The sequence below is a fragment of the Atheta coriaria genome, unplaced genomic scaffold (genome assembly GCF_025399875.1).
Source record: "Atheta coriaria isolate IRGN ID8LTWV9N9 unplaced genomic scaffold, Caltech_Dcor_3.1 hic_scaffold_4_pilon, whole genome shotgun sequence".
In the NCBI taxonomy this organism is placed as follows: domain Eukaryota; kingdom Metazoa; phylum Arthropoda; class Insecta; order Coleoptera; family Staphylinidae; genus Dalotia; species Dalotia coriaria.
Window position 1 is genome coordinate 247,058 of NW_027045446.1, and position 24,868 is coordinate 271,925.

At 37.8% G+C, this 24,868-nt stretch overlaps 1 protein-coding gene across 1 annotated transcript; it reads right to left on the minus strand.

Annotated features, from left to right (window-relative positions):
- Positions 1-192: 192 nt before the first annotated feature.
- On the minus strand, positions 193-21,933 carry LOC135791440 (uncharacterized). The gene is made up of 3 exons (XM_065301857.1): positions 20,714-21,933; positions 3,727-3,887; positions 193-2,688 (listed from the first exon to the last, which is right to left on the minus strand). The coding sequence occupies exons 1-3, from the start codon at positions 21,117-21,119 to the stop codon at positions 2,629-2,631; spliced, it is 627 nt and encodes a 208-aa protein (XP_065157929.1). The 5' UTR covers positions 21,120-21,933; the 3' UTR covers positions 193-2,628.
- Positions 21,934-24,868: the final 2,935 nt, after the last annotated feature.

Genomic DNA, 24,868 nt, shown 5'->3' on the forward strand with positions numbered 1-24,868 from the left:
TGCAGGAAAAATTTGCGCTGGTGGAGGTGCCGGGTGTGGGAAAGCAACAACTTGATTGACCCCGAAAGTATTGGCTTGCATTCGATGGGATATTCAATTAATCAGTCGCGAATGGCAAATTGATAAAACAGATCAGAAAAGTTGAAAGTTGCAGTTTGATGCCCCGAGGCGGCCGGGGCGGCGGCGCGCCAACGTTATTACACTGAAGCCGATTGATGAATGGTATTTTTATCGAAAACTTGCATCGAAAACAGCGCGGACCTTTATTTTCCCTCCGCCGCCGCCACACCACTGCCGCCCCTCATGCTGGCTGGCAAGTCGCAAGATGCATAAAACGAGGACAGGAATAATTTAGCAAGAGCAAACCAGGTTATTGACTCTGACCGATATATCTCCGGAATGCACGTACGCGGGACGGTAAACATGTCGGAAGTTTTCCGCTTTCCACTCTTACCATAACATCGTAAAATACGCGCGACGCGCCACGCAGAAAGGTACTAGATATTTACTCAACGCTTGTAATTATAATTATAAGTGCATTAAATCAATTGCATGCGGCACTCGGCGCAAATCGATTCGCTATTTTCGCGCACACGCGATTTCGATTCGATTTCGAAATCGTTTCTCAATAATTCATTACGCGGCAATTTGTGTTGTTTCTTCAATTTGCCACTTACGAGCTAAAAATATACGCAGATCGAATACAAGAGAGGATTTTCTTCTTTTTTTTTTTAGTGTAGGCCGATGTGTTACGAAGAAAACATAAAAACTAATTCGGTTAGCAATACAGTCAGACTTTTATTATGTGTGGTTTTTTTTTTCTTCTGTTTTAGTTAATTGATTAGTCTCAATTAATATCGGCCCCGAAACGCAATCGCCATACCAACTAATCTAGCAGAATAATGTTCAATCATTTTACTAATTAGTTAATGAACATGCCTGCTAATGAGTGTTGACTATTTTCGTCTCTGAATATTTCTTTTTTGCTTTCAGACTCATATGTAGCATATCAGACTTGTATTTAGAGAAAAAAAATCAATAAATTGGAAAATTACGATGTTAAAATTAATTTTTATAAATTTTTTGTTTTTTTTATTAATCTATAAATGTGTTTTATTATCATTTGAAAACATTTTATTAGTCTATAAAAAACCATCATGCTTAAACGTCTCGGTATTGAAATATGTCTGCGGATAGGCTTCGGTGGCTCAGGATGAACCGCATCTGTGCGCGGCCATCGCCCGATACCATCGACAAACATAAATTTTATTTTATTTTATTTATAGTAAGATTATAAGCACGATGGTCCAGCCTCCAAGACTTTGCATAAAAAGTTCCAAATGCACATGTTGAACACATCCAAATATTTTTTGCATTTTTTTTCTCATTTTTCGCTAAACTTGAACATCAAAACTAGAGATGTAGATCTAGATCTAATGTAATTGTAGATAGAATTGAATAATATTGTTTTACTGTGCTCGTACACGACTTTTTTAATGTTTATTAACGAGAAACATCGAAAGCACACTTTTTTTTTCAAATTTTTTTCCTTCTGTTTATTATATAGAATATTTTATACTATATTTTTAAACTATGCTAAATTACTATGAATTATTATAATAATTATTAACATTTGGATGGTTACTGATCATTTTTTCCTTGTTTTTCAATAAATTTTCAAAAATATTTTTAACATCGTAATTTTTTTTTGCTAAAAATTTACCTGTCCTGAAAATAGTTTCAAACACTTGAGAAAACATCAAAAAAATCAACTTAAACAATATATTGTTATTGGTTTAGTTGATTTTTTGTTATGTTGTCATTCTACACTAAATTGAAAGTTAAACAAAAACGTCATCACTTTCTGCATGTGTGGGCTTGCGTGTTAATACTTAGTCTTTGTTCTCACAAGTTAAATGTTCGCTACGCAAGTAAATATATCATGAAAGGAGTGAAAATGTGATGATAATGGAAAATATTTCTGAGAGGCTCTTGAAATGCTCGGACCTGACTAGACGAGCGCTTCAAGAGCTATCAAATTTTGCGTGTTTTTTTTTTGTTCTGGGAATGATGGTAATTTGGTAAGCGCTGAAGATCGATCGATGTTCCAAGTCGAAGCAGAGATAATGTTTAGTTTAATAATTTAATAATTGTTGGGGTTTTGTTCATCCACGCGCTTCGTATAGTTTGGGTGTTTTACATTTGAAATGACTGAAATGTGTCTCACATGTTCATCTCGCTTTTATAACCTCGTAAATATATAGTAATCGCTTACGAACTAATAAATTTCATAATATACCTTAAATGTTATCATTTCTCCTTCCATTTTTATGCAATTCTGCTTTGTGTATGTTGGGATGCTCACTTTCTCCCATATTTTGCATTTCTGTATGTAGTATACGTTTTATTCCTCGCCTCAACTCCAGCTCAACTAATTGTTTATAGTAGTCATAATCTCGCAAACGTCTTCTTTTAACGTAAACACGGTGAGATTGTAAATGCTGGGGGTTATCTGTTCATTTATAGTTTAACAAAATACATTATGTGTGTTGGGTGTGTGTTTGGTTGCGTGTATTCTGTCCGAGGGTTTCGTGTCGATTCAATAGGTGGCGCGGGTGGTTAGAGCAACTAACGCCCTCTCGCCCATCGTAGCAGAGCGTCCGCCAGTACATCCAGATGCGCTTTTGTCTGCAAAACAAAAGTTTCGAGGTTAATAGACTCCAAAAGAGGTTAGCAACGATTAAAAGAGTAAATGGCTGGAAAATTTTAATGGAATTATCATGTAAAATCAGCGCGCGGACGAGTCTATTATGCATAATGGGTCAAGACAGCCGATGAAAAAACATAATACAAGCGTGGGTGTAGAAATGTCGAACGATCTACGTTCATCGACTCGTGTACACGCGGCCCAAACTTTAAGTGCTCGCTGCTCACTTTTGGCATTCGCGAGATATGATAGAAGGGAAAAAATAGCCGCCGGCAATCGTTGTAGTGGCGTCGTCGGGCGGGGGCGGCCGCGGCCGCGGCGACCGATTGTCTATCGGCGTGGGCGCTATCTCCATTCATTACTCCAGCGAACGCACAGTGGCACAGTCATCGTACGCCCCCAAAAACGCAAAACAACCCCAACATACGAATCAATCATGTTCGAAAAGTGCACGCACGCTTGCCGCCCCCATAAAAATTATCCCCTACCCACATTTATTTCTTTCCGCTCATGCTGAAAATTACGTTTTAATATTTCCGCAATTTATTTCGCCGGTAATACGATTTCACCTTTTCTTCGAAGATAAAAGCAATTCCAGCACGAGTTGACTTCTTGCACTTCCCACGGCTGAGAATTTCTACTTTCTTACCATACGACTTCAAAGCCACCGCGCCGCAATCTTTAGGGATTTGTATTCGAGCAATTTTAGAACTTCAGCCTCAAAGGGAGGCGCATTGAAACCAGCAATAAAATTGAGTGGAGCTATTTTTCTTCATCTACGATTATTTATCACATAGGCATCCGAATTCATTCACTGGTAATTTTTTTGTTTGTCAACATGTTTTCTCATTTCATCATCGAACCGAAGATGATTTAGATTTAGGTCGATGGGACAAACAAATTGAATCGAATTGATTTTCGTTGCCAATGGCTTCGAAGTTTGAGTTAAAATTGAAAGAAGCAGAAAGACAGAGTAGCTTGTTGCATTCGCATGACTTTTATTTACACTTTAGTCTTACCGTCTTGTAGAACATGCACGACTGTCGATCTTCATCTTCCGCCGATGGGCAATCAATGAAACCATCGCATAACACGTGATCATCAATGCAATGGTAACGACCTTGACGATCAGGCGTCGGGCACGCGAACCGCTCCATTCCATCTGGCGCTGGTGGGCATTCTATAAACATTAAATATTAACATCAATAAATTTTTCAACTTTTATCATTAAAGCGTCAGTTTCCACAGTTTTAAGACACAAAAAGAGGTTATTTAAACACAAAGGACGAAAAACGTGACTAAAGTTCTTTAGTCACGGGTTTTAGTCACGGGCTAGAGCTAAATGGCTTAAATCGTGACTTTCATTATTAAAGTGTCAGTTTCCACAGTTTTAAGACACAAAAAGTGGTTATTTAAACACAAACGACAAAAAACGTGACTAAAGTACTTTAGTCACGGGTTTTAGTCACGGGGTAGAGCTAAATGGCTTAAATCGTGACTTTCATTATTAAAGCGTCAGTTTCCACAGTTTTAAGATACAAAAAGTAGTTTTTTAAACACAGACGACCAAAAACATGACTAAAGTACTTTAGTCACGGGTTTTAGTCACGGGGTGAAGCTAAATGGCTAAAATTATGACAAAAACTTCTGTTGATGACCTTAATACTTAATATACTGATATCCACACACAATGGTAATATTTTGTGACGCCTTCAAGTGAGGTTAGCGAACTCATGTAAAAGTTTCGCGATAGAAACTTTACAATTTACAATTGTGCATTATACAAATCCCTCGAGAGATATACCTACTTTGGGAATGAGCGCGATTTGCACATCTTCAGACAGACGCTGATGAATAAACAATTCAGACGTAAAAGTTTCACAGACGCAAAAAAATTACACAGGCGAAAAAAAGTCGAAACATTTACTTTTGAAAGAAAATACAAGTGAATTTGTAAAAGGATCGCTCACGTACATTTTCCACGAAATAATTCAATTTTCCTTTCAATACGTGAGCCGTTTACGTGGTCAATGAACAGTTTAACAGTGTCGACAGTTTAACAAGAAATAAAACTGGCTTTTTCTTTTTATTTTATTTCTTTTTTTGGCAAAAATTACTTACATAGTTTTTTAATCTTAAATGATACCGATACTAACTGTCGGTTTAACGGCCGAATAATAGAATAATAAATTCAACCATTGTCGAAATCGACGATAAAACGTATCGTGTATAGTCTGTGGTGGCGACTGCGGCTATTTTTATCCCAAGCGGCTTTGATTTTATTGTGCGCTAATGAAGAGCGAAGACTTGGGCTAGGAAAATGTTTAATATTGGTGAATGCGCCGGGCGTGCTCGGGTAGTGCTCGGGTTTTTTTCGAGAGGGAATATTGTTTCCGTTGCCATTATTTCCATACATCCGCCGGGCAGCGCACTAATAGCCGAAACACTAGTTTCCGACGGTTTTATTCGTGTATTTGCGTAAATCCCGGTAATTTATTTGCAAAAATAATCAAAGTTGATTTTTCACATAAAACGCAACAGATTGAAAACGTAAATATTCAACAATGTGCAAAAATAAACAAGAACATACTTGAATACACTTGAATATCGAAGTAGACGATGTATTTATTTGCGTTTTGATAACTCCCCGAGCATGGAAGCGTGACGGCACGAAGGGCAAAGGAAACTGAGGGCAAAGCAACTGAAATGATTGATCAGGGAGGTTTTATCTTATTGCTTTCATCGCTCGCAGATTGCTTTCAATCGTTCGGGGCCACATTTGTGTGATTTTCGATACTCGAACAATAACGGAATTCAAAAGCAGAAAAAATCTTTTTTTTTATTCATTACTTATTCATTTTTATCATTTTTTTATTTACAATGTTTCAAATTCTAGCAGTGTGTTTGTTTGTGTTAAACGATTCAATTTCGATGCGAATTCATTCAAGTGAAACTTACAACTTTAGTGAAAAGAAGGCGGAGAAGGCATCGATCGCGCAGCGAGCTCCGACAACACGATTAAATTAAATTAATATTGCGAAACATCGCGCAACGAACCAATCATCGAAATGGAACGCCAATGGAGACGCTAAGCGAACGATAAGGGAAATTCCGACGTTTATAATCCGAAGATGAAATGGTCGCCAGTGGACTGCCATTATTATTATTATTGTGGATAATTTCAATAATTTTATTACCCAGCACGCAAAATAATAATTTTTATGCGTCGTTTATTTAAAATTTCAACCCGAAAAGTATTTAGATGGGTAGCAGTTAATTGCGGCCATAAATTTACGCAAATTGGTGTATTAATGGTTCCTAACAACGGACATTACACTATCGCTGGTCTAAGCGGATAAGACGAATCGCCGGCGATCGGAGTGTGATAAGCCTCGATGGTCGATGAACAAGATTGCCGAAATGCGATAAGATGCAAGCGCGAAGCGACTAATTACATGCGCATAGCGTGTGCGGCTTAATTTAAAGCGCGTCCAAGGGGCAGGCTTGAATCAAAGATACATAATTATAATACAGGGTGTGGAAAAATTTTAAAAAAATACCAAAAATATCTTCTAAAAAGAAAAAAACATTTTTTTTTCTTAAAATTTATATAAAATGATTATAAAAAATGTTTTATACAATGAAATGTAAATTTTTTACACTTTGTAGAATAAAAGGATGAGATCGAGGGCAACGCACTCCCCGACACTATTCTGAGAACGCCGGTGGCGGCGGTGGCGGTGGCGACGGCGGCGACGATGGCACGAACACCGGTCGCATACGTTCTGCGTGTGCTACTTTGAACAAAAGTCTAAGCGTGGGCGTTTTTTAGGCCAACCACACTCACACAGAGCGTAGGTTTAAATATTTCTACATCATCGTAAATTTGCTCAAATTTTATCGCGCAGCTTTTAAGTGTTTTGATTGTGAATGCGCACATAGAGTTACTCTATGTATATATATCTATGTATAGATATATTAAAAATCCGCTGAATTCGGCGGAAAAGTTTGCTCAGTGAGCTTCGAGAGCTTTTATTTTCACTATTAAACTCGGTGCACGCTTCCTGTGTGTCGCGCATTCTCATCCTTTTCCTTCTGCACAGCTTTTGCTTTGCTAAACGTCGTAACTTTGTTGCGCGCTGAATTTGCACCGTTAGATTTATAAAAGGTAAACATGGGCATGAATCGTCAGCGCTGTACCTATTTTTACAGCAAACATTAAAAATATTCTTTATTTTTAAGCGGGAAAATGGGATTTTTAGTGGTAAAAAATATTGTTTTACGCATTTACAAAATTTTTAATAAAATTTTACTTATTTTGGGCAAAAAAACATTGAAAAGATATTTTTTGGTGTTTAAAAGATCATTTTACGCACTTAATATAAAAATTTTAAGTTAAAAATAATTTTTTTGATTCTCATTTGAATTTTTGGTTTATTTTGATGAAAAAAACATTGAAAAATGTAAATTTTAGTAATTTTTAGTTTTCAATAAAATTTTACTTATTTTGGGCAAAAAAACATTGAACATGTAATTTTTCGTGTTTAAAATATCATTTTACGCACTTAACTAAAAAATTAAAAGATAAAAATAATTTTTTTGGTTTCTCATTTAAATTTTTTGTTTATTTTGGTGAAAAACAGTGAAAAATGTAATTTTTTGTGTGAAAAATAAATTTTTTTGCACTTAATATTAAAATGAAAGGCTTATTAGTGTGCAAAAGTGGTATTTTATGCACTTAACACAAAAAATGTAAGATTTGGGTATTATTTGGCCAGTACCACCAGGTCCTGGGAATTTTAACTATGCGAAGCAGAGGGTGAAGCGAAGAACGTTTTACGTTCGTGTAAAGCCTGCACCATTCGTCAAGTTCTAAAAATAGCCCACAACGTTCTAAAATATAAATTTCCCACCCACAATTGTATAAAACTAGATTTTCTCCTACGTATTCCATCTAAACACTCTGCATTCTCTACAACATATATTGTCATCGAATCAATAGTTTGTTTATAAGATGTAAAAACAAGCAACGAAAACGAGAGCAGGAAAAAAACCTGCTGACTTTTTCGACTTTACGTGCCTCGTATAACTAATTTCGGCGCTTTATGCGCGCGCGGGTATAAGTTACGAAAATTACTGTTATGAGGATTTATCGAAGGAAAATCTAAGCCTCTTACGTGCGCACGTACATCGCGCGCGCGAGCGTTTTTGACCGCCGTGGGAAACAGAAGAGAAAAAAAAAAGCAGTGAGCTGCTCACGAAAAAGAAAGAAAATTAGTTCTGTCTTGCGCGCGCGGGAGCGCTACTCGAAGCCCCTCTCGAAAGGCGAATGACGCGTGACCGAAATTGTTAATTTCGGCCTCGTCCCGCGCGCGCCCGGCGCCTTCGCCACCGAAACCAAACCAACGAGGGGCTAAAAATAGCCTCGCACGTTTTCGGCACCGCGCGCTTACATTCACACCAAAAACTTTACGACGTTAACACTCTTTACGTAAGTTTTTCATTGAGAACTTTGCCACACAGGGAAATCCACAGCAAAAATTGCGTTTTTTTGCCAAGAATTCCCAGAAAAAACATTGAAATTCAGCAAATTTTTATTATTTTATAAATTTGATTAAAAATTGTTAAATTTAATAATTTTTGCTATAAATTAATCAAAAAATAAATAATAAATCGAAAATTTTCACATTTTGTAAAATACGTTTCCATATTTGATAAATATGGATTTATTTACTGTGAGATTTGGTTTTTGAAAGCGTGGCAACCAAAAGCAAGCGACAGAGCGCGGCAGGAGAGAGTCAAGTTGTCGAAGGACTGGTTTTACGTCACCGGCGCCTGGTAGCGCAGCGCCGACGTGCAAAGTACGCGCCCACGCGTTCCACACCGCCATCGCCGCCGCCGCTGCCGCTGGCCGCCCAGCGGCAGATCAATACGCCACATCGATGCGCATCCCCCGAACGACACACACGCGGGCCACGCCGGCCGGCAACTCATTCACAAACATCCTCAAAATGCGCGCCGCGCAAAAAAAAAAACGCATAACAAATTTTTATTACAAACTTCCTTCTCGTCCACCACCATCGCCAGCAAAAACCGCACACAGATTGTATTTAAAAATAACCCCCAAAGTCTAATCTGCTATGGCGTGCGGCGTATATAAATATATAGGTGTATATATTGTGTGATGGATGCCGAAAACGACGCCGCACGCGACCGTTATCCATTTCGCTTATTATGATTATTATTTTATTAGAAAATCGTGCGGCGCAAGCGAGCAGGCGAACAAGTCCGTGTCGGCAATCTGCGTTAAAAATAACATTCCGACAGCTGGCCGTCAGGTATCCATCATGCTGGGTCAGGTAAGTCAATGAATGGAGGAAAACGTTTGACTCAAATAAATGTAGATACTTTTTCGGTTAGAAAAGTGCCTGTGAATTTATTGCGCGAAAGTTAAAATGAGCTGTTTAATGAGCTTTCAAACTTCATTTTCATAATCTATATGAAGGATAAAGGAAAAAATGATTTTTCCTTTGCTTAGGACTTTTAAACTTTTACAAATACAGAGAAACCTCTGTACATAAACGCTCAAAGGATCAGGCAATTTATAATTTTATAGAGAAATATCGCTTTTGCATTTATTGCGGGATTTTGATGACGAATTTCTTGGAAACTAAAAATGATAGAAAGAAACGAATTAAAGATTCTTAATCTATGGAAAATTCTCTATAAGACAAGAATATAAAATAATTAAGTTTCCGGGAGTAAAAGGTCCAAAAACGCAACTAAAAAAGCTAAAAATGCAATTTTTCGAATTTTGCCATTTTTTGAATTGTGAATATCTCATAAACTAAAAGAGATGGGAAGGAACGGGTCAAAGATTCTTAATGTACGGAAAATTCTCTATAAGATAGGTATATAAAATAATAATGTTTCCGGGAGTAAAAGGTCCAAAAACGCAATCAAAAGTGTTAAAAATGCAATTTTTCAATTTTTTCAATTTTTTGATTGTGAATATCTCGTAAACTAAAAAAGATGAGAAGATACAAATCAAAGATTCTTAATCTACGGAAAATTCTCTATAAGGTGGGTTTATAAAATAATTATGTTTCCTGGACTAAAAGGTCTAAAAACGCGACTAAAAGTGCTGAAAAATAAAAAAACCGTAAAAGTGTGTTATTGTCCAGTTTTTTCAATTGCGAATATCTCGGAAACTAAAACAATAGAGAGAAACTAATTAAAGATTCTTAATCAACAGAAAATTCTCTACAGAATAAAGTATTAAAATAATTCATAACTAAAAATGCAAAAAGATATTCCAGTTTTTACAAACAATAAATGAAAACAAGCTTTTCATTAAAATGATTATTTTTCATCTGAATATCAAAACTTTCTACAACCAATAATTAATGAAAACTACTTTTATAACTAGAAAAATTCCCAATTTTCCGGAATAATTAAGCAAAAGTAATAAAAAAAATCCTCTCTCGAATTACATTCGCCCGTTGAAGTCGAGTAAACTTGCACATTTCCTCGAAACTGCTTGCAAACATCCTGATAAGTATCTATTAACTAGGTAAATATTCAAATATTCAAATGTGGCGTAGAATAATCGCCAAAGTACTTGGAAACCGTTACACTTTGCTACACAGTTAGAATCAACATTTTGCACAAGAACGCAGAACTGCTTACGAGCACATCAAAAGCCACCGCACCGCATTCTTATTACATCTGCTTGCATTCTATCCTCGTACCCACCACACATCCACACACACACACACACAAATCCACCCACATATCGCAGCAGTTTGTTGCATCCTTAAAGGTCAGCCTCGTTTGCGCCCGGCGTCCGGAGCAATCCGGACCGGGCGCTCGTTAGTGCGCAATACAACTGCACGCGAGCACACAAACGACCACATTTCATCCTAACGGGTGGACATGTGGTTGAATTAAGTCCTTGCGGAGATTTCACCAACGCACAGCATTCCCGGACGTAAATTGAATTTAAGTTTTTTCCCCCCACGCGCAACACACCGAAGAAAAACAACTTGCAATACGTGTTGCCTAACATAAAAATATTTTTAACATATTGCTCTAACCTATAAATATTTTTATCTTTCCCCAACCGCCCGCGGCGAGGGATTTGCGCGGCGATGATGCATGTTGAATGAAACTCCGGTTATAGATTAGCCACACACGACACGTATACAAACATTAGATGCCGTGCTGCATCGTTCACAGCGCCGACGTGCCCGGCGCCTCCACCATGGCACGTTATGAATTTCAAATCGTGCGCAAAATCAAAAGCCGCCGCTATTCAACACACTACACACTAGTTAAATATATAGCGGGCGGTGGATGTAAAGAACGTTGTGATAAAATGGAAAATTATGCGCTTGCGATCGCGCCTTCGCGATAACTTCAAATTAGCGACTCCTAACGCTGCCAACAAATCTGCGCGAATTTATTTTCACTTTGCTTATCTCGCACGGTTATGGTCACTCAAACTTTTCACCCACGGACGAAATTTTGTCATAAATTAAATTTCGTGCGGGCGTGTATACAATTAGGGGTCGTAAATGTTATTTAATAACAATTTCACGTTAATTATAGGTTTTATCATGGGCGCACACTACGATAAATTTAAATTTAGAAAATTATAAATATTTGCAATCTCGCAGGAGTTTCTAATCAAAAAGTCGAGCGTTTCTTCAATTTCAAGCAATCTCCGCACTCAAGCATAAAAAATTTTCTTTTATACTAAAGAATACACAATGATTAATAAAAAAAGTTTTTTTCCTGTGCGTAAAGATTGAATTTTTTGTATGCTTTATATTTATTTGTATATGATGAATATAAGTAGTGTGCGTTTTTAAAAATGAAATACTAATAACATGTTGTTGTTGGAGGGTGGCACAAAATAAATGTGCGGCAGTTTTACCTCGTTACGCGTGACGAGGATGTAACGAGGACACACGCCGCCTGCCATCGTCAGTTTTCCATCATAGACACGAGTGGAAAACACAAAAAATAAATAAAAAAATACATAAAGCTTTTGTTAGCAGCTTCGGTGTAATCGCTTTTCCATTTTGTCATTTTGTCTCCCTCCGCGTGGTGGACTTAAGCCTGCAGTGTGTAATTTTTTATAGGTTATGTTAGGTTAAGTTGGGTTATGTTGATGCACACACGTGTGCGGATTGAGGATGGGTACGTAAAACGTGTACATATCGCATAGGTACGCGTACACAAGTTGGGCGGCGATCAATATTTTCGTTCGACGATCGGCGGCGAGACGCGCCGGCCACGCCGGCGACATGTTCGACGCTCGTCACGTCTTCGCGCGCGCCGTCCCCCTCTTCACCGCCGCCCCACAACAAACAACTCCACAAACCAAAAATACACTTTGTATTTATAATATCCTACTTAATAAAGTATCACTTTAGTAGGGTATATAATGACTTAATTTTAGAATGTGTGATGAAAATTTTTCTGTCTGAAACAAACAGTTTGTGAAAAGTGACGCAGACTCCCAGCGCGATGACGTCATAACATCGCCCGCCGCCGGGTAGAGAATCTCCCACGTTCGTAGACTCATCGTCGTCGCCGGGGCGCGCATAGATATTTCCTATGTAAAGGCAGCTCTTGAGAAAGTTTCCAAATGTTTTCCCAATACGGACGGCTATTTTCCATATCAAATTTTCACAAAGAGACAAAAGCGGAAAGAGACAACATAACCTCACTTTGCGTCCGCGAGAACTTTGTATCTCCATGGCGTTAAGGGGTTTATAGCAAACTCTCTTGAAAGTTACAAAATATATCAATATTTAATCGAAGAAAAACCACAAAACATTTTTTTTCATTTTTGGTTAGAGTAACTGTCAAGGAACACAACATAACCTGTTTATAAGTCTACCATAAGAATATAATTAATGTATTATATTGTAATATAGACATAACCTCCTTTTGTGCGGTTGGCGCGTTGTTATTTCCTGTGCAAACTTTTGTTTTATGCGCGGCAATAAATTTGATGCATGGCATAAATTATAAACATACATAAATAAAATTACATTCATTATACAATCGCCCACCGCGTGGTAGATGAGCGTGGCGAAATTTATGATGTTTACACAAGAACTTAATGACGCATTAAAAGTTTTTTCAAAATATATATATTCACAATAAAGCATATAATCGACAATGAAGTTGGCGTTGTCAAGAAATGCGACAAGTATTTGTGTTTTTGATAACGCGGCGCCTCCACTTATATCATATTCAAGTAGTGGGAGGCATAAATATTCAGTCATTAGAATCGATTTTTTTTCAGCGTTCTAGGTGTGTAGATGTAGTGTATTCACTAGCCGCCCTTCGGTACTTCCCCAGGAGTCCCCAGAGGCAATTACATTTACATTAGCCGCCATTACGAGCCACCTGTAACGTGTCATTCATTTCTCTTGCGCGCATGCCCGCTGAAATATATTTAGTCGCGACTAGGATGAAATACGGCGTGGAAAGTGGAAAACACAACAAGCACTTGAAACAAATGTCTGCCAAAAATGGCTGTACAAGCTCGTTAGTGCAAAACAATGTCTGCTGTAAGGAAAAAAACACTCCCCCAACGAATTATGCAAAGTCGTGGAGAGTGCACACAGTGCAAGAGTAATGAATGGGGTTTTCACGAACGTGTGTCTGGTCTGGTTAGGTTGCTCTTGAATGCCAAGCAAAACAACATAAAAAACATGGAAAAATTAACAAAAACATGGTTTTACATTTGCACAGCGCCACCTATACTATTCTAAAAGTTATGTGGGTTGCATACATACTCTGACCTCGCCCACAACGCCACCTAATAATATTTTTCTAAACTAATAATTTATTGGGGTTTAGTGTGTAGTTAATCGAAAATAAAATGATTGTTTTACACTCGGTATGAATGGTGGCCACTAATGACGTTATTCGACTTGCGTTCCACCTTCTATTTATAATATCGCCACCCCGTCTTTGCGCGCGTTCGTGTTGCGCGCTGTTTACATATGTGTATTGAGTTTTCTATTTCTGGCGCACAAAAGAAACAACGGCGAATCAAATAAAACGGCATTAAATTTTCGTCATGCAAGAAACAACCGGCAACCCGCACAACAGGCGTCTAATAAAACTTAGCGCGTTTTTTTTTTCTAGGCTATATTGACGGCAAATAAACTGGTTGGCAACATTTATTGGTGTTATATTGGTCGGTTAATTGGAGGTAACTTAATTGCACGGCAAATCAGTGCGGTAGACCTCAATCCACCCTCGCTACCGCCACAATTACAACCCCCATACATTTGATATGTCTTAATTGCTTTCGTTGACGCATTAACGTCACCAGTCTGGCACACATCAAATCATTAATGATTGTTTTGCACGAGAATATCTAGAGCTAAAAATATATTTTGTTTTTATGGCGATTTTTTTGCTGTTGAAACAATCGGAAGTGTGTCAATTTGTGATCTTTTTGCTTGGAGTGTATTCTGGTTAACGAAAGGATCATGTATGCATATTGACAATCGAAAAATGTGTATTTTGGGTTGCGGGAGGAAAAATATTTACGTTTTTTGCAATATTTTTGAAAATATTTGTCACACAGTATTGGAAAATGAGTCAAATCAAAGATAATTTAATTCCGCATATCCTGGTTCATGAAGAGATTATATATAAATCTTGATTTTTAGGGCAAACGTCAGTGAAAGTCAAAAAACGCATAATTTTGGTTACGTGAGCAAAATATTTACATTTTTTGCAATATCTTGGAAATTATTGATCCCATAGTATTGAAAAATGTGTCAAATCAAAGAAAACTAACTGTGTAACTTTTGGCTAGTGAAATAATCATAAATTCTCGTTGATTTTTAGGAAAAACGCCAGTGAAATGCAAAAAAACGTATATTTTGAGTTGCGTGGGCAAAAATATTAAGAATATTTGCATTATCTCCGAAAATATTTATCACAGAGTATCGAAGGATATGTCAAATTAAAGAAAATTTAATTCTCCATAGTTTGGCTTGTAAAGATATTATATATAAATCCTGATTTTCAGGGAAAACCTTAGTGAAAGTCAAAAAACGCGTATTTTGGAATGCATTTGAAAATACTTACATTTTTAGCGATATCTCCGAAAATATTTATCACACAGTATTAAAAAATATGTCAAATCAAAGATAATTTAATTCCGCATATCCTGGTTAATGAAGAGATCATATATAAATCTTGGTTTTTAGGACAAACGCCAGTCAAAGTCAAAAAACGTGCATTTTGGGTTGCGTTGGTAAAATATTTACATTTTTCGCAATATCTCCGAAAATATTTATAATATAGTTTTGGAAAATATGTCAAATCAAAGATAATTTAATTCCTCATATGTTAGTGGATGAAGCAATTATATATCAACCTTGGTTTTTAGGTAAGACGCCAATAAAACTCAAAAACGTATATTTTAGCTTGCGATGCCAAAATATTTACATTTTTTGCGATATCTCCAAAAATATTTGTCACACAATAATTAAAAACATGTCAAATCAAAGAATATTCACCCCCGCAACTTTCTTATGTCTTAATTTAAATTAAATAAAAATATTTTTTTATTTTTTCATGTTTTTCTTGCGCGAAAAGCAATCGGAAGTGTGTCAATTCATGATCTTTTCACTTGAAGTGTGCGCAGCATGGTGAAATCACTTAAAATCCAAACATTCGACGTTCGCGAAGTGAGGCGGCATTTAAGCGCGCGCGCTCGCGTTTTGTTGTTTTGCCATCCCCGCCGCACCGCCGCCGGCCAAACGAGGGCAACGCACTGGGAACGACCTCGTTCTTCCGGTTGCACGTCGCACGTCCACCCCGGAAAACTAAAAAGGAAGAGTGCTTCGCCCCGGTGGCGATATCACGGCGATCATTGTAAATGTTGACGTACTCGTACATCTTAAGTACCCAACATCTCTTACCTAGAGCGCGCGCGCGCGCGCGGAATTAATAACATTTTGCTACGCTCGGTGGATGGACTGTTTACGTGGAAATGCAGCCGCAAAATAACAACATATATTCTGCAAGTGGGCGACTTGCGATTTGTGTGCGCGCAGTTCCGAAACGCAGAAGTGTCCTTTATTTATGGCTTTCCAATTGAACTACTTACGAGGCGTCTTCGACGAAGTGATAAACCATTTGGGAATGTGTGTGCTGGATTTACCGCCGAGCGTACGAAGATAAATATTCAAAAAAACTTCAAAATTTACCTGAAAACAAATTTTTCTCTTTTTGTTTAAAATCATAAATTTAATTATTCGCCTGGTATTTGATTAAGATTAATCAAAGTTGCTCCACTTGGGCAAACAACTAGAGATAACTTAATAATGCATCCTCCTTGATCAGTTTGTCTTTGTATCGATGTGTAGTTATTGGCTTTACTTGCTCGCAACTCCCGAGCGATGCAAATTCAATTATCCATTATTGAAGTTCATGTTCCGTGGCCTAATCAGAAGCTTAACATGATATACGTGTCAGGAATGTTACGTATCATTTTTTGCGCTTGGAAATTCAGTCAATTAGTTTTATTCGATAAGATCTGATTACGCTTCGGGTTCGGGTGTATTTTAAGCTTCACGAAACTATCTTTAGAACTAATACACGACGTTGGATTAATCATGAAACAGCGAGGCAAATCTTTATCGATCCGAGGAGTTTATGAATGGAAGCAGGCTACCTTTGCGGTTCGAGTTGGAGCTGAGGTTAACCAACAAAAACTAACCTATAAAATAATTTTAGTTGAATTGAGGTTATGTTGAATTTTTTGGTGTTTTTTGATGAGAAATAATAAAAAATTGTAGAATATAATTTGTGGGGGTATTTTATAGCGTCGTGCGTTGTTTGTTCAGTTTTTATTTTGCTTGGAAGCTCTTCCTCCGCATGCCCTCTAATATAATTAATCTTTGAAACGGCGCTGCAGCCCCCGCGGCCGATACACACGCAACAAGTACTCCAACAAGTCTTACACTTACACATAGTTTACAATTGTTTGTTTTTAATTTATCTCGCTTGGATATCTGTAGGTTTTCCGTTCGGTGGTGGCGAGAAGGTCAGATGAAACAATATGCAATTAATTTGATTAGATATTGTGACCTGGCAACAAGTGTGGCCGTCAACAAAGCGTAATTTGCAAATGGCTTCGCGTCGACGCGAAAAATTGCATTCGGTGTACGTACGGTTCGATGGAACGCTTGAATGGCAATTGTAATATTGCAACACTTCGCAGCGACAAACCGCAGGGCAATTCGAACTGACGCGCTGCGTTTAAATTAATCACGGCTCCGCATCAATGGAAAATCACTCGACATTGAATGTTGCCAGCCACTGGAGTTCCCTTTGAAGGATGAAGGGATCATATATACACGGTGAGTTTCGGTTGAAATAGTACTGATACTCAAAGGGTATGTGTTTTGTGTTGCGTGGGTAGTGTGTTAATAATATTATAGAATAACTCGGAAAATATTTGTCACACGGTATTGGAAAATATGTCAAATTAAAGAGAATTTAATTACGTGTGTTTTTGGTGATGAAAGGGTTATATATACGCGTTGATTTTCAGGAGAAACACTAGTAACACATGAAAAGCATGTATTTTGGATGGCGTGGGCAAAATGTTACAATTTTTGCAATATCTCGGAAATTATTGATCACACAGTGTTGGGAAATACGTCAAATCAAAGAGAATTTAATTCCACTAATTTTGTATAATAAATGAATTATACACAATCCTTGATTTTTAGAAAAATCGCCAGTAAAATAAAAAAACTTGTATTTTCGGTTGCGTGGGTACAATATTTACAATTTTAGCAATATCTCCGAAAATATTTATCCCACAGTACTGAAAAATGTATCAAATTAACGCAAATTTAATTCTTATACTTTTAGCTACTGAAAAGATCAAATATATGCGTTGATTTTCAGGAAAAATACTAATAACACTCGAAAAACATGTATTTTGGGTTGCGTGGGCAAAATGTTACAATTCTTGCAATATCTCGGTAATTATTAATCACACAGTATTGGAAAATGTGTCAAAATAAAGAAAATTTAATTCCACTAATTTTGTATAATAAATGGATCATATACAATCCTTGATTTTTAGGAAAATCGCCCGTGAAATCGTGAAAAACGTGTATTTTGGGTTGCGTGGACAAAATGTTTACATTTTTTGCAATATCTCCGAGAATATTTATCACACAGTATTGAAAAACATGTCAAATTAATGAAAATATCATCCCTCAACTATTGGCTACTGAAAAACTCATATTGACATGTTGATTTTTAGGGAAAACATCAAAAACACTCAAAAAACATGTATTTTGGGTGGCGTAGATAAAAATATTAACAATTTTGTGCAATAGCTCCAAAAATAATTGTCACACGGTATTGGAAAATATGTCAAATCAAAGAGAATTTAATTACGTGTGTTTTTAGTGATGAAAGGTTCATATATATGTGTTGATTTTCAGGAGAAATATTAGTAACAACTGAAAAGCATGTATTTTGGGTTGCGTGGGCAAAATGTTACAATTTTTGCAATATCTCAGAAATTATTGAACACATAGTGTTGGAGAATACGTCAAATCAAAGAGAATTTAATTCCACTAATTTTGGATATCTTTGATTTTAGGAAAATCGCCAGTAAAATCAAAAACGTGTATTTTGGGTTGCGTGGGTAAAGTATTTACATTTTTGCATATTTCTGAGAATATATATCACACAGTATTGAAAAATATGTCAAATTAATGAAAATTTAATCGCACTAATTTTGGATAATAAATGAATCATATACAATCTTTGATTTTTAGGAAAATCGCCAGTGAAAGCAAAAACGTGTATTTTGGGTTGCGTGGGTAAAATATTTACATTTTTAGCAATATCTTCGAAAATATATATCACACAGTATTGAAAAATATGTCAAATTAATGAAAATTTAATCCTTCAACTTTTGTCTACTGAAAAAATTATATATACATGTTGATTTTCAGGAAAAACACTAATAACCCTCAAAAAACATGTTTTTTGGGTTGCATCAAAAAAATATTAACATTTTGTGCAATATCTCCGAAAATAATTATCCCACAATATTGTAAAATATATCAAATGAAAGATAATTTAACCCCGCATATTTTAGTTGTTAAAAATGTTCGAAAAATTGTAATACTTTGGCAATAAACAATAAAAAACAAAATATTTCAACTTTTACTCCTTTTCTATCCGTATCCAAGTCATATAATCAGATATAAATTAATGAAACCTAATTACATCGAAATGAAATTCCAGCAAGATGAGATTTTTTCCGCGTGAATGTTTCCCTTTGCAGCGTTTGCTGGATGAAAACGCGCAAAACAGCATGCGATTACGTGCCGTACGCACTTAATGCGGCGGTAATTCCGCTTAGTGCTTTTTCGCATGCGAGCTTCCACGCTTCTTCGCGCCGGGGCTTTTCCGATCGCAGCGGCGAAATAAGCCCCGCGGACATATGTTAGTGTTTGAGTTCGGCTCGCATGGCGCATGTGAGTGCGCTGCTCATTTGTTGCGCGCCGGCTTTGAATGGGTTCAATGGAAATGTCATTGGGGGGCCGGATTTGCGGCACGTGCCGCACACCTGCAGAACCTTCACCCACCTCTCCCAACATTCATCCCGATATCAAACATTTCCAGCTATTAATAGACATGTATTACATAAATACATAAATTCGATAGTTTTTAGGTTAAGTTGAGGTTAAACACAGGATATGACGTCAGAGGAAGACAACATAACCTTAAAAAACAAAAAATCAAGTTTTTAGGTTAAGTTGAGGTTAAATACCGGATATGATGACAGAAGAATACAACATAACCTTAAAAAACAAAAAATCAATATTTTTAATTATTTTGCTTGTTTTAAGAGTTTTTGCGAGTGAATTTTTAATTTAAACTTGATGACAAACGTAATTCCGAGCTTTCGAAATGAAATTCGACAGGAAGAAAGGTAAAAGCAAAGCCCGAACTAAAGATAATTCAATTTAATCCACATCTCGACAGGTTCATTCAAGGTGACATTTAAATTCTCTTCGCGTCCTATCCGAAAAGACGCGCGCAAGTAAAATAATTAATTAACAATTTCGGGAAAAAAATATGAACACGAATCAATTTGTCGTCGTGCCCAGGTAATCGCTGGCTTAATTATTGAACAAATACCACGAGGTGTTTGCAGGCATTCGCTGTATCGATTGCAAACTTTATTTGCCAGCCCACACAGTACCAGAAACAGGTGGAATTTAGATATGACGTACAGTTATTACTCATTAGCGCCTGCTAATCGAATTAATTCAACGCGTATTTTATGATTAATATTGTGCAATAGAAGTGCGCGCATTTTTAATCATAAATAATCATCAACTTTGTCGGCGGGCGGGCCTGTTTACGACTTTTAATGGAAAAGCGAAAGGAAATTGAATTGAAATTAACTTTGCTAAGTTTAAGTTCAACTCAACGAATGATTAATATTTTGTTTTGCGCTTATCTCAGCGAAATTTTAAATTAATTACTATGGGAATTGTACGAGCAACGGAAAAAACGCTGATTTAGCGTTATTATATTTATGAAATCTTGTTAATAAAAAAATCGGCATAGGTGTGAGGCGGATGAGCGGTGAGCAACAAGCCGAGACGTCAATTTCCCCAACCGAATCTTCGTTCTACGGATCATCAAACTTTTCAGCGAATGAAAGTCGAAAAGCCTACACGAATCTAATTAGGAATTGTTGCGATGATGTTTTCCGACATTAACGACTTTATCGACAAAGCACGTTAAATATTCATGAATTTTTTTTAAAAAAGTTGTAATATAGGCAACATATTATACATGTGTGTATGTTATACATCTAATTGCAACTTCCGCATTGAGTCAGTCATATGCCAATTGCCTAGATTTATTCAATTGATGAGTCAAGCAATATTAATCATCACTACTCACCTATTTGTGGAACATCATACTGTCTGCCGGCACGCGGTGACCGCAACATGAGCTGCGGCGGATGCACGCCGCCTCCCTCGCCGCCTCCATCCCGCTTCTGCCAATCATTCACACCGAAGAACGACGTCGACGCCGCAATCCCCGCCAGTGGATTCCCAAAGTCGACTTTCGAGTTTGGCGCATACGCAAATCGTTGATTTTGATTATTCGAGTTGAAATCCACATCGTTCCATTCGTTCCAATCGCGTGGCAACTCAGAGCGTTTACGAATTTTTAAATGATTCGCCGCTGGAGCTAGAGGTTTAGTCTGTGCTTGGACCTGCACCTGCTGTTGCTGCGGTGACTGAAGCGGTTGCGGGGTGGCAAGGGCACGCACCCAGACCGTCACCGTCAGCACGGCCCACATTCTGGCTACTACTCCAGGGGGGAGGCGAGCGGCGGTTCCGGTTGGGACTTGTTAGGCCCTGCTGTTTGTTGAAAGCCGTGGAACAGCGGATGCAAAGTGTATGGTGGAGGACAATGGTGCTAGCGATGGGGTTTCAGGTGATCATCGCGCCCGAACCATCAGCCCTCTTAGCGGCGGTGCGAATTCACCCGGCGGTTCAATCTTAACGCTTAGAAGAAGCAAATTCAACACAGAAATAATTCACTTTTCGAGGTCTTTTTAAATCACTTTGGGTAGGCGCTGACTATTATTAGACTTGCCGCCCGCCGGAGGGTGAGAAAGAGTTATAATATGGTGTGTTTCCACTTGTTGCCGCCGCCCCACAGTGTATCGAATGGGTGCGCTCGGCAGTAACGCAGTAAAACAGCAAAAAATCGTGAGGAAATCAAATTCTCTTCACCAAATCTTCTCCAAATGCCCACTAGTTGGATTTGTCGAAAAATATTTCAAGTCGATTATTACGAATATGAATTGTACACGAATCTATTACACGAATAATTAAATTGATATGATTTGCGTTTGCTTTTCAGTTGTTCAGTAAAGTAAGAGGAGACTTAAGTCAGTGTTACCGCTCATCGCACGTCCGAGGTTTTAGTCCTGTCCAGATCGGGCACTGTGTTGTCCACTATACAAATTCACAATACTTTCGTCAGTTGCATTGATTCAACAAACGTCGCGAGTGTGTTTCAAATCGGATTTTGTGTTGTTTGTTTTGCGTGCGCTCGCCGCTTGCTTGTGTGTTTGGTGCGCCTGAGGCTGCTTGCGAACGACGCTGGAGACGGCTCGCGACTAGCTGGAGAGCACGCAGAGTCCGCCGCCGCCGCCGCCGTCGACCGGGTCCGCCTACGCTCGCGAGCGCGCCGCGCACCCCTCTTTACTCCCCACCTTTTTCTTTACCCACACATATAGATATCTATATGTATATAACAGTAAAAACCTACCGTGCATATTAAAATAGTGTTTTTGCTACATTCGCAAAAAAGCGAGATGTTAATTTATATTAATTAAACAACAAAAAGTCGCTTTGAGGTTACAATGTCGGGTCAGGGGTGGAGGTGAATATGGAAATATGTTAATGTTCTTATGAATAATCAAATTAAATAAGTTACTTGCATTAATTCACCACTAAATTAAAGAAAAAAAATTTTTTTAAAGTTTTTCTTTAAAATTTCAACAAAAAAAATTTCCTAAATAACCTAAATAAATCTAAAAACATTTTCTTCATAATTACTATTTAAATTATTATCTGACGCTCCGCTTTGCAAATTAATCTCAATTTAAATCCCGCAGCACTTTGCGCGTTTTAAACGAGTGCAAATTGTTTTTCGCTCCACACTTAACGCAACTTTAATATGCATCCATCCCATTATCCCATCCACTCCCTGAAAAAAAAATGTTTTCTAATTTTAGTTTAAAATACAAAGCGTAAGATTATGTGGAGGCGCCGGGCATCCAAAGCTCCTTTGAGGTGGTTGGCATTAGACGCGCCGCATGCGAGCTGGAAATATTTGTAATAAATTTCAAATGATGATATTACCCCGGCTCGAGTGTGTTGTGCATGTGCGTGTCGCTCGTAAATCAAAGCCGCGTGTAAGCAATACACACCCCCACGCCCGAACAAGCAAGATTATAACCTATAAAGCCGAGCTTACAATGTCACACATATTATCACCGGATGAGGTGGTGAATAATATAATATGATGAAATCAATCTCACGTGTGTGTTATGGGTAATCTTGTGCTTTTAATTGGATGCTAGCCACCGCTGAGCTTTTTGTTTCTCTATTCGTGAGGGTAAATCTCGTTGTATTTATTTAACGTGAGCATACGTGCGTCATAAACGAGGCAATTGCTTCGCCGGGCATAATTCACCGCCAACGTCGCACAATTAGAAACCCCGTCGCGCAACTTGCGGCGGCGGTGGCGTAATCATCTTGGGAGAGACAAAGCTGTTTTGCATTTGACCGCACCGAGCGCTGTAATTATTATATACTGCTTTCTAGCCACCATTTTGGTTAAATTTTGACTTAAAATTATTTTATTTACGTAAAAAATGCAAAAAAACTTCGAAATTTTCAATGAAACGTTAGTTTTTAATTAAAATTACACGTGTGCTTCAACAAATAGTAATTTTATCAGTCAACAAACAACAATTTTCGGAATTAATTAATTTCGTCCTTGCACACGCGCGCAAAAAAACATTTTTCTCTCGGAATTTTTTTCCCCGGGTGCGCATTATTCAAATCCCTTAAGACCATTGTCTTGCTGATCCGGCTTACTGGAGAAGAATGAGTTCGACATGAGATGAAAAGGTGAAAAGTGCTCGCAGGAGCAGAAACTGTAAACGCATTTAGAATCGTTTAAAGTGCTTACGCGCTAAGCCCTCCGCAATGGATGACGATAAAATTTTGACAAAAATCCGTATTTTACACGCGAATGACTTGTTGCATTAGGCGATACGTAATACAGTCAGACAGATGTCTTCCCGAGTTGCGCGCGGCCTTGTAAAGCCCCCGAAAAATTGATTGAGCAGAGAGAAAAGGAAAATGTTGCTGGCGTGCGTAGACATTCCGATGCGTAGCGACTAAGTAAGTACCTACGTAAGCAGGCGTAATGTGTTCATGTTGTTGGCCTTGACCCGCTTCGCACCCAACCGCCGCCGCCGCCGACCTACTTCGGCCCCCCATGAAGGTATATTACGCATCAGTCATCATCATCTCCAACAGTAAGAATGATGCAATGTTATGGAGCAAGACAATTGAAAGCTATGACCTTGAGTGGCAATTTTAGGTTAAAAAAAATTTATTTGAGGTTAAATAAATTTTTTGTTGTTTTATGTCTCAAAATGAATTGCAACATCAATATTAAGCAAGACAATTGAAAACTACGACAATTTTTGAAGTTAAAAATGCGTTTTTTTTAGGTTAAAGGAAATTTTTTCGTTGTTTTGTGTCCTGAAATGAATTGCAACGTCAATATTAACCTCAAATTATGTGTATAACCTAAAAATAACTCTCAAGGACAAAATAATCAATCATCTCGATGATATTTCACATGTAAAATTAAAAAATGTAATTTTTTGGAAATATTTTTAAGATGCGGTTGTCGAATGTCTATTTTTAGACATTTATAGTGCTGCGCACCGCCACCGCCCCTGAATACAAGAGGGGCACTCGCTTTGGGAGGCTGGGAGCGGCAACAAACGCGTCCCCCGGGAGTGTTTTGAAGGTAGCCATTGTTTCTCAAAGAAACGTCAGGTCTACAAGTGGCCAGCGCCCGCCGAAATTTATTATTGCGCGAGAAAATCCTGTCTCCTATGTGTGTGTGTGTGTGTGGAAAACTCCGATGAATGTTGAATGTGCTGCGGAATGTCGGAGGGTGTGTATAATTCTATGACGTCATCTCGTATTTCTTCCGTTTGCCACTTCCACTCGCCAGCTCCATTCAGTTTCAAGGTTGCATTGAGCCCCGCCGCCGCCACGAGGATGAACCTAACGGATGTTCACGAAAACACTCACACATACATACACTGTGCGCGGCTATAAACAAGAGAAAACAAAAATAATGTATACGGACGTATGCGTGAATCGATTGCATTTGCCTCTTGCCCAAAATTGAACACTTTTTGATGTCCTTGAGTGGAGTATCAATATATTTTTAGATGTATGCGGGTGTGTTTGGAAAGTTTTCATCATGGCAATATGACGAAAT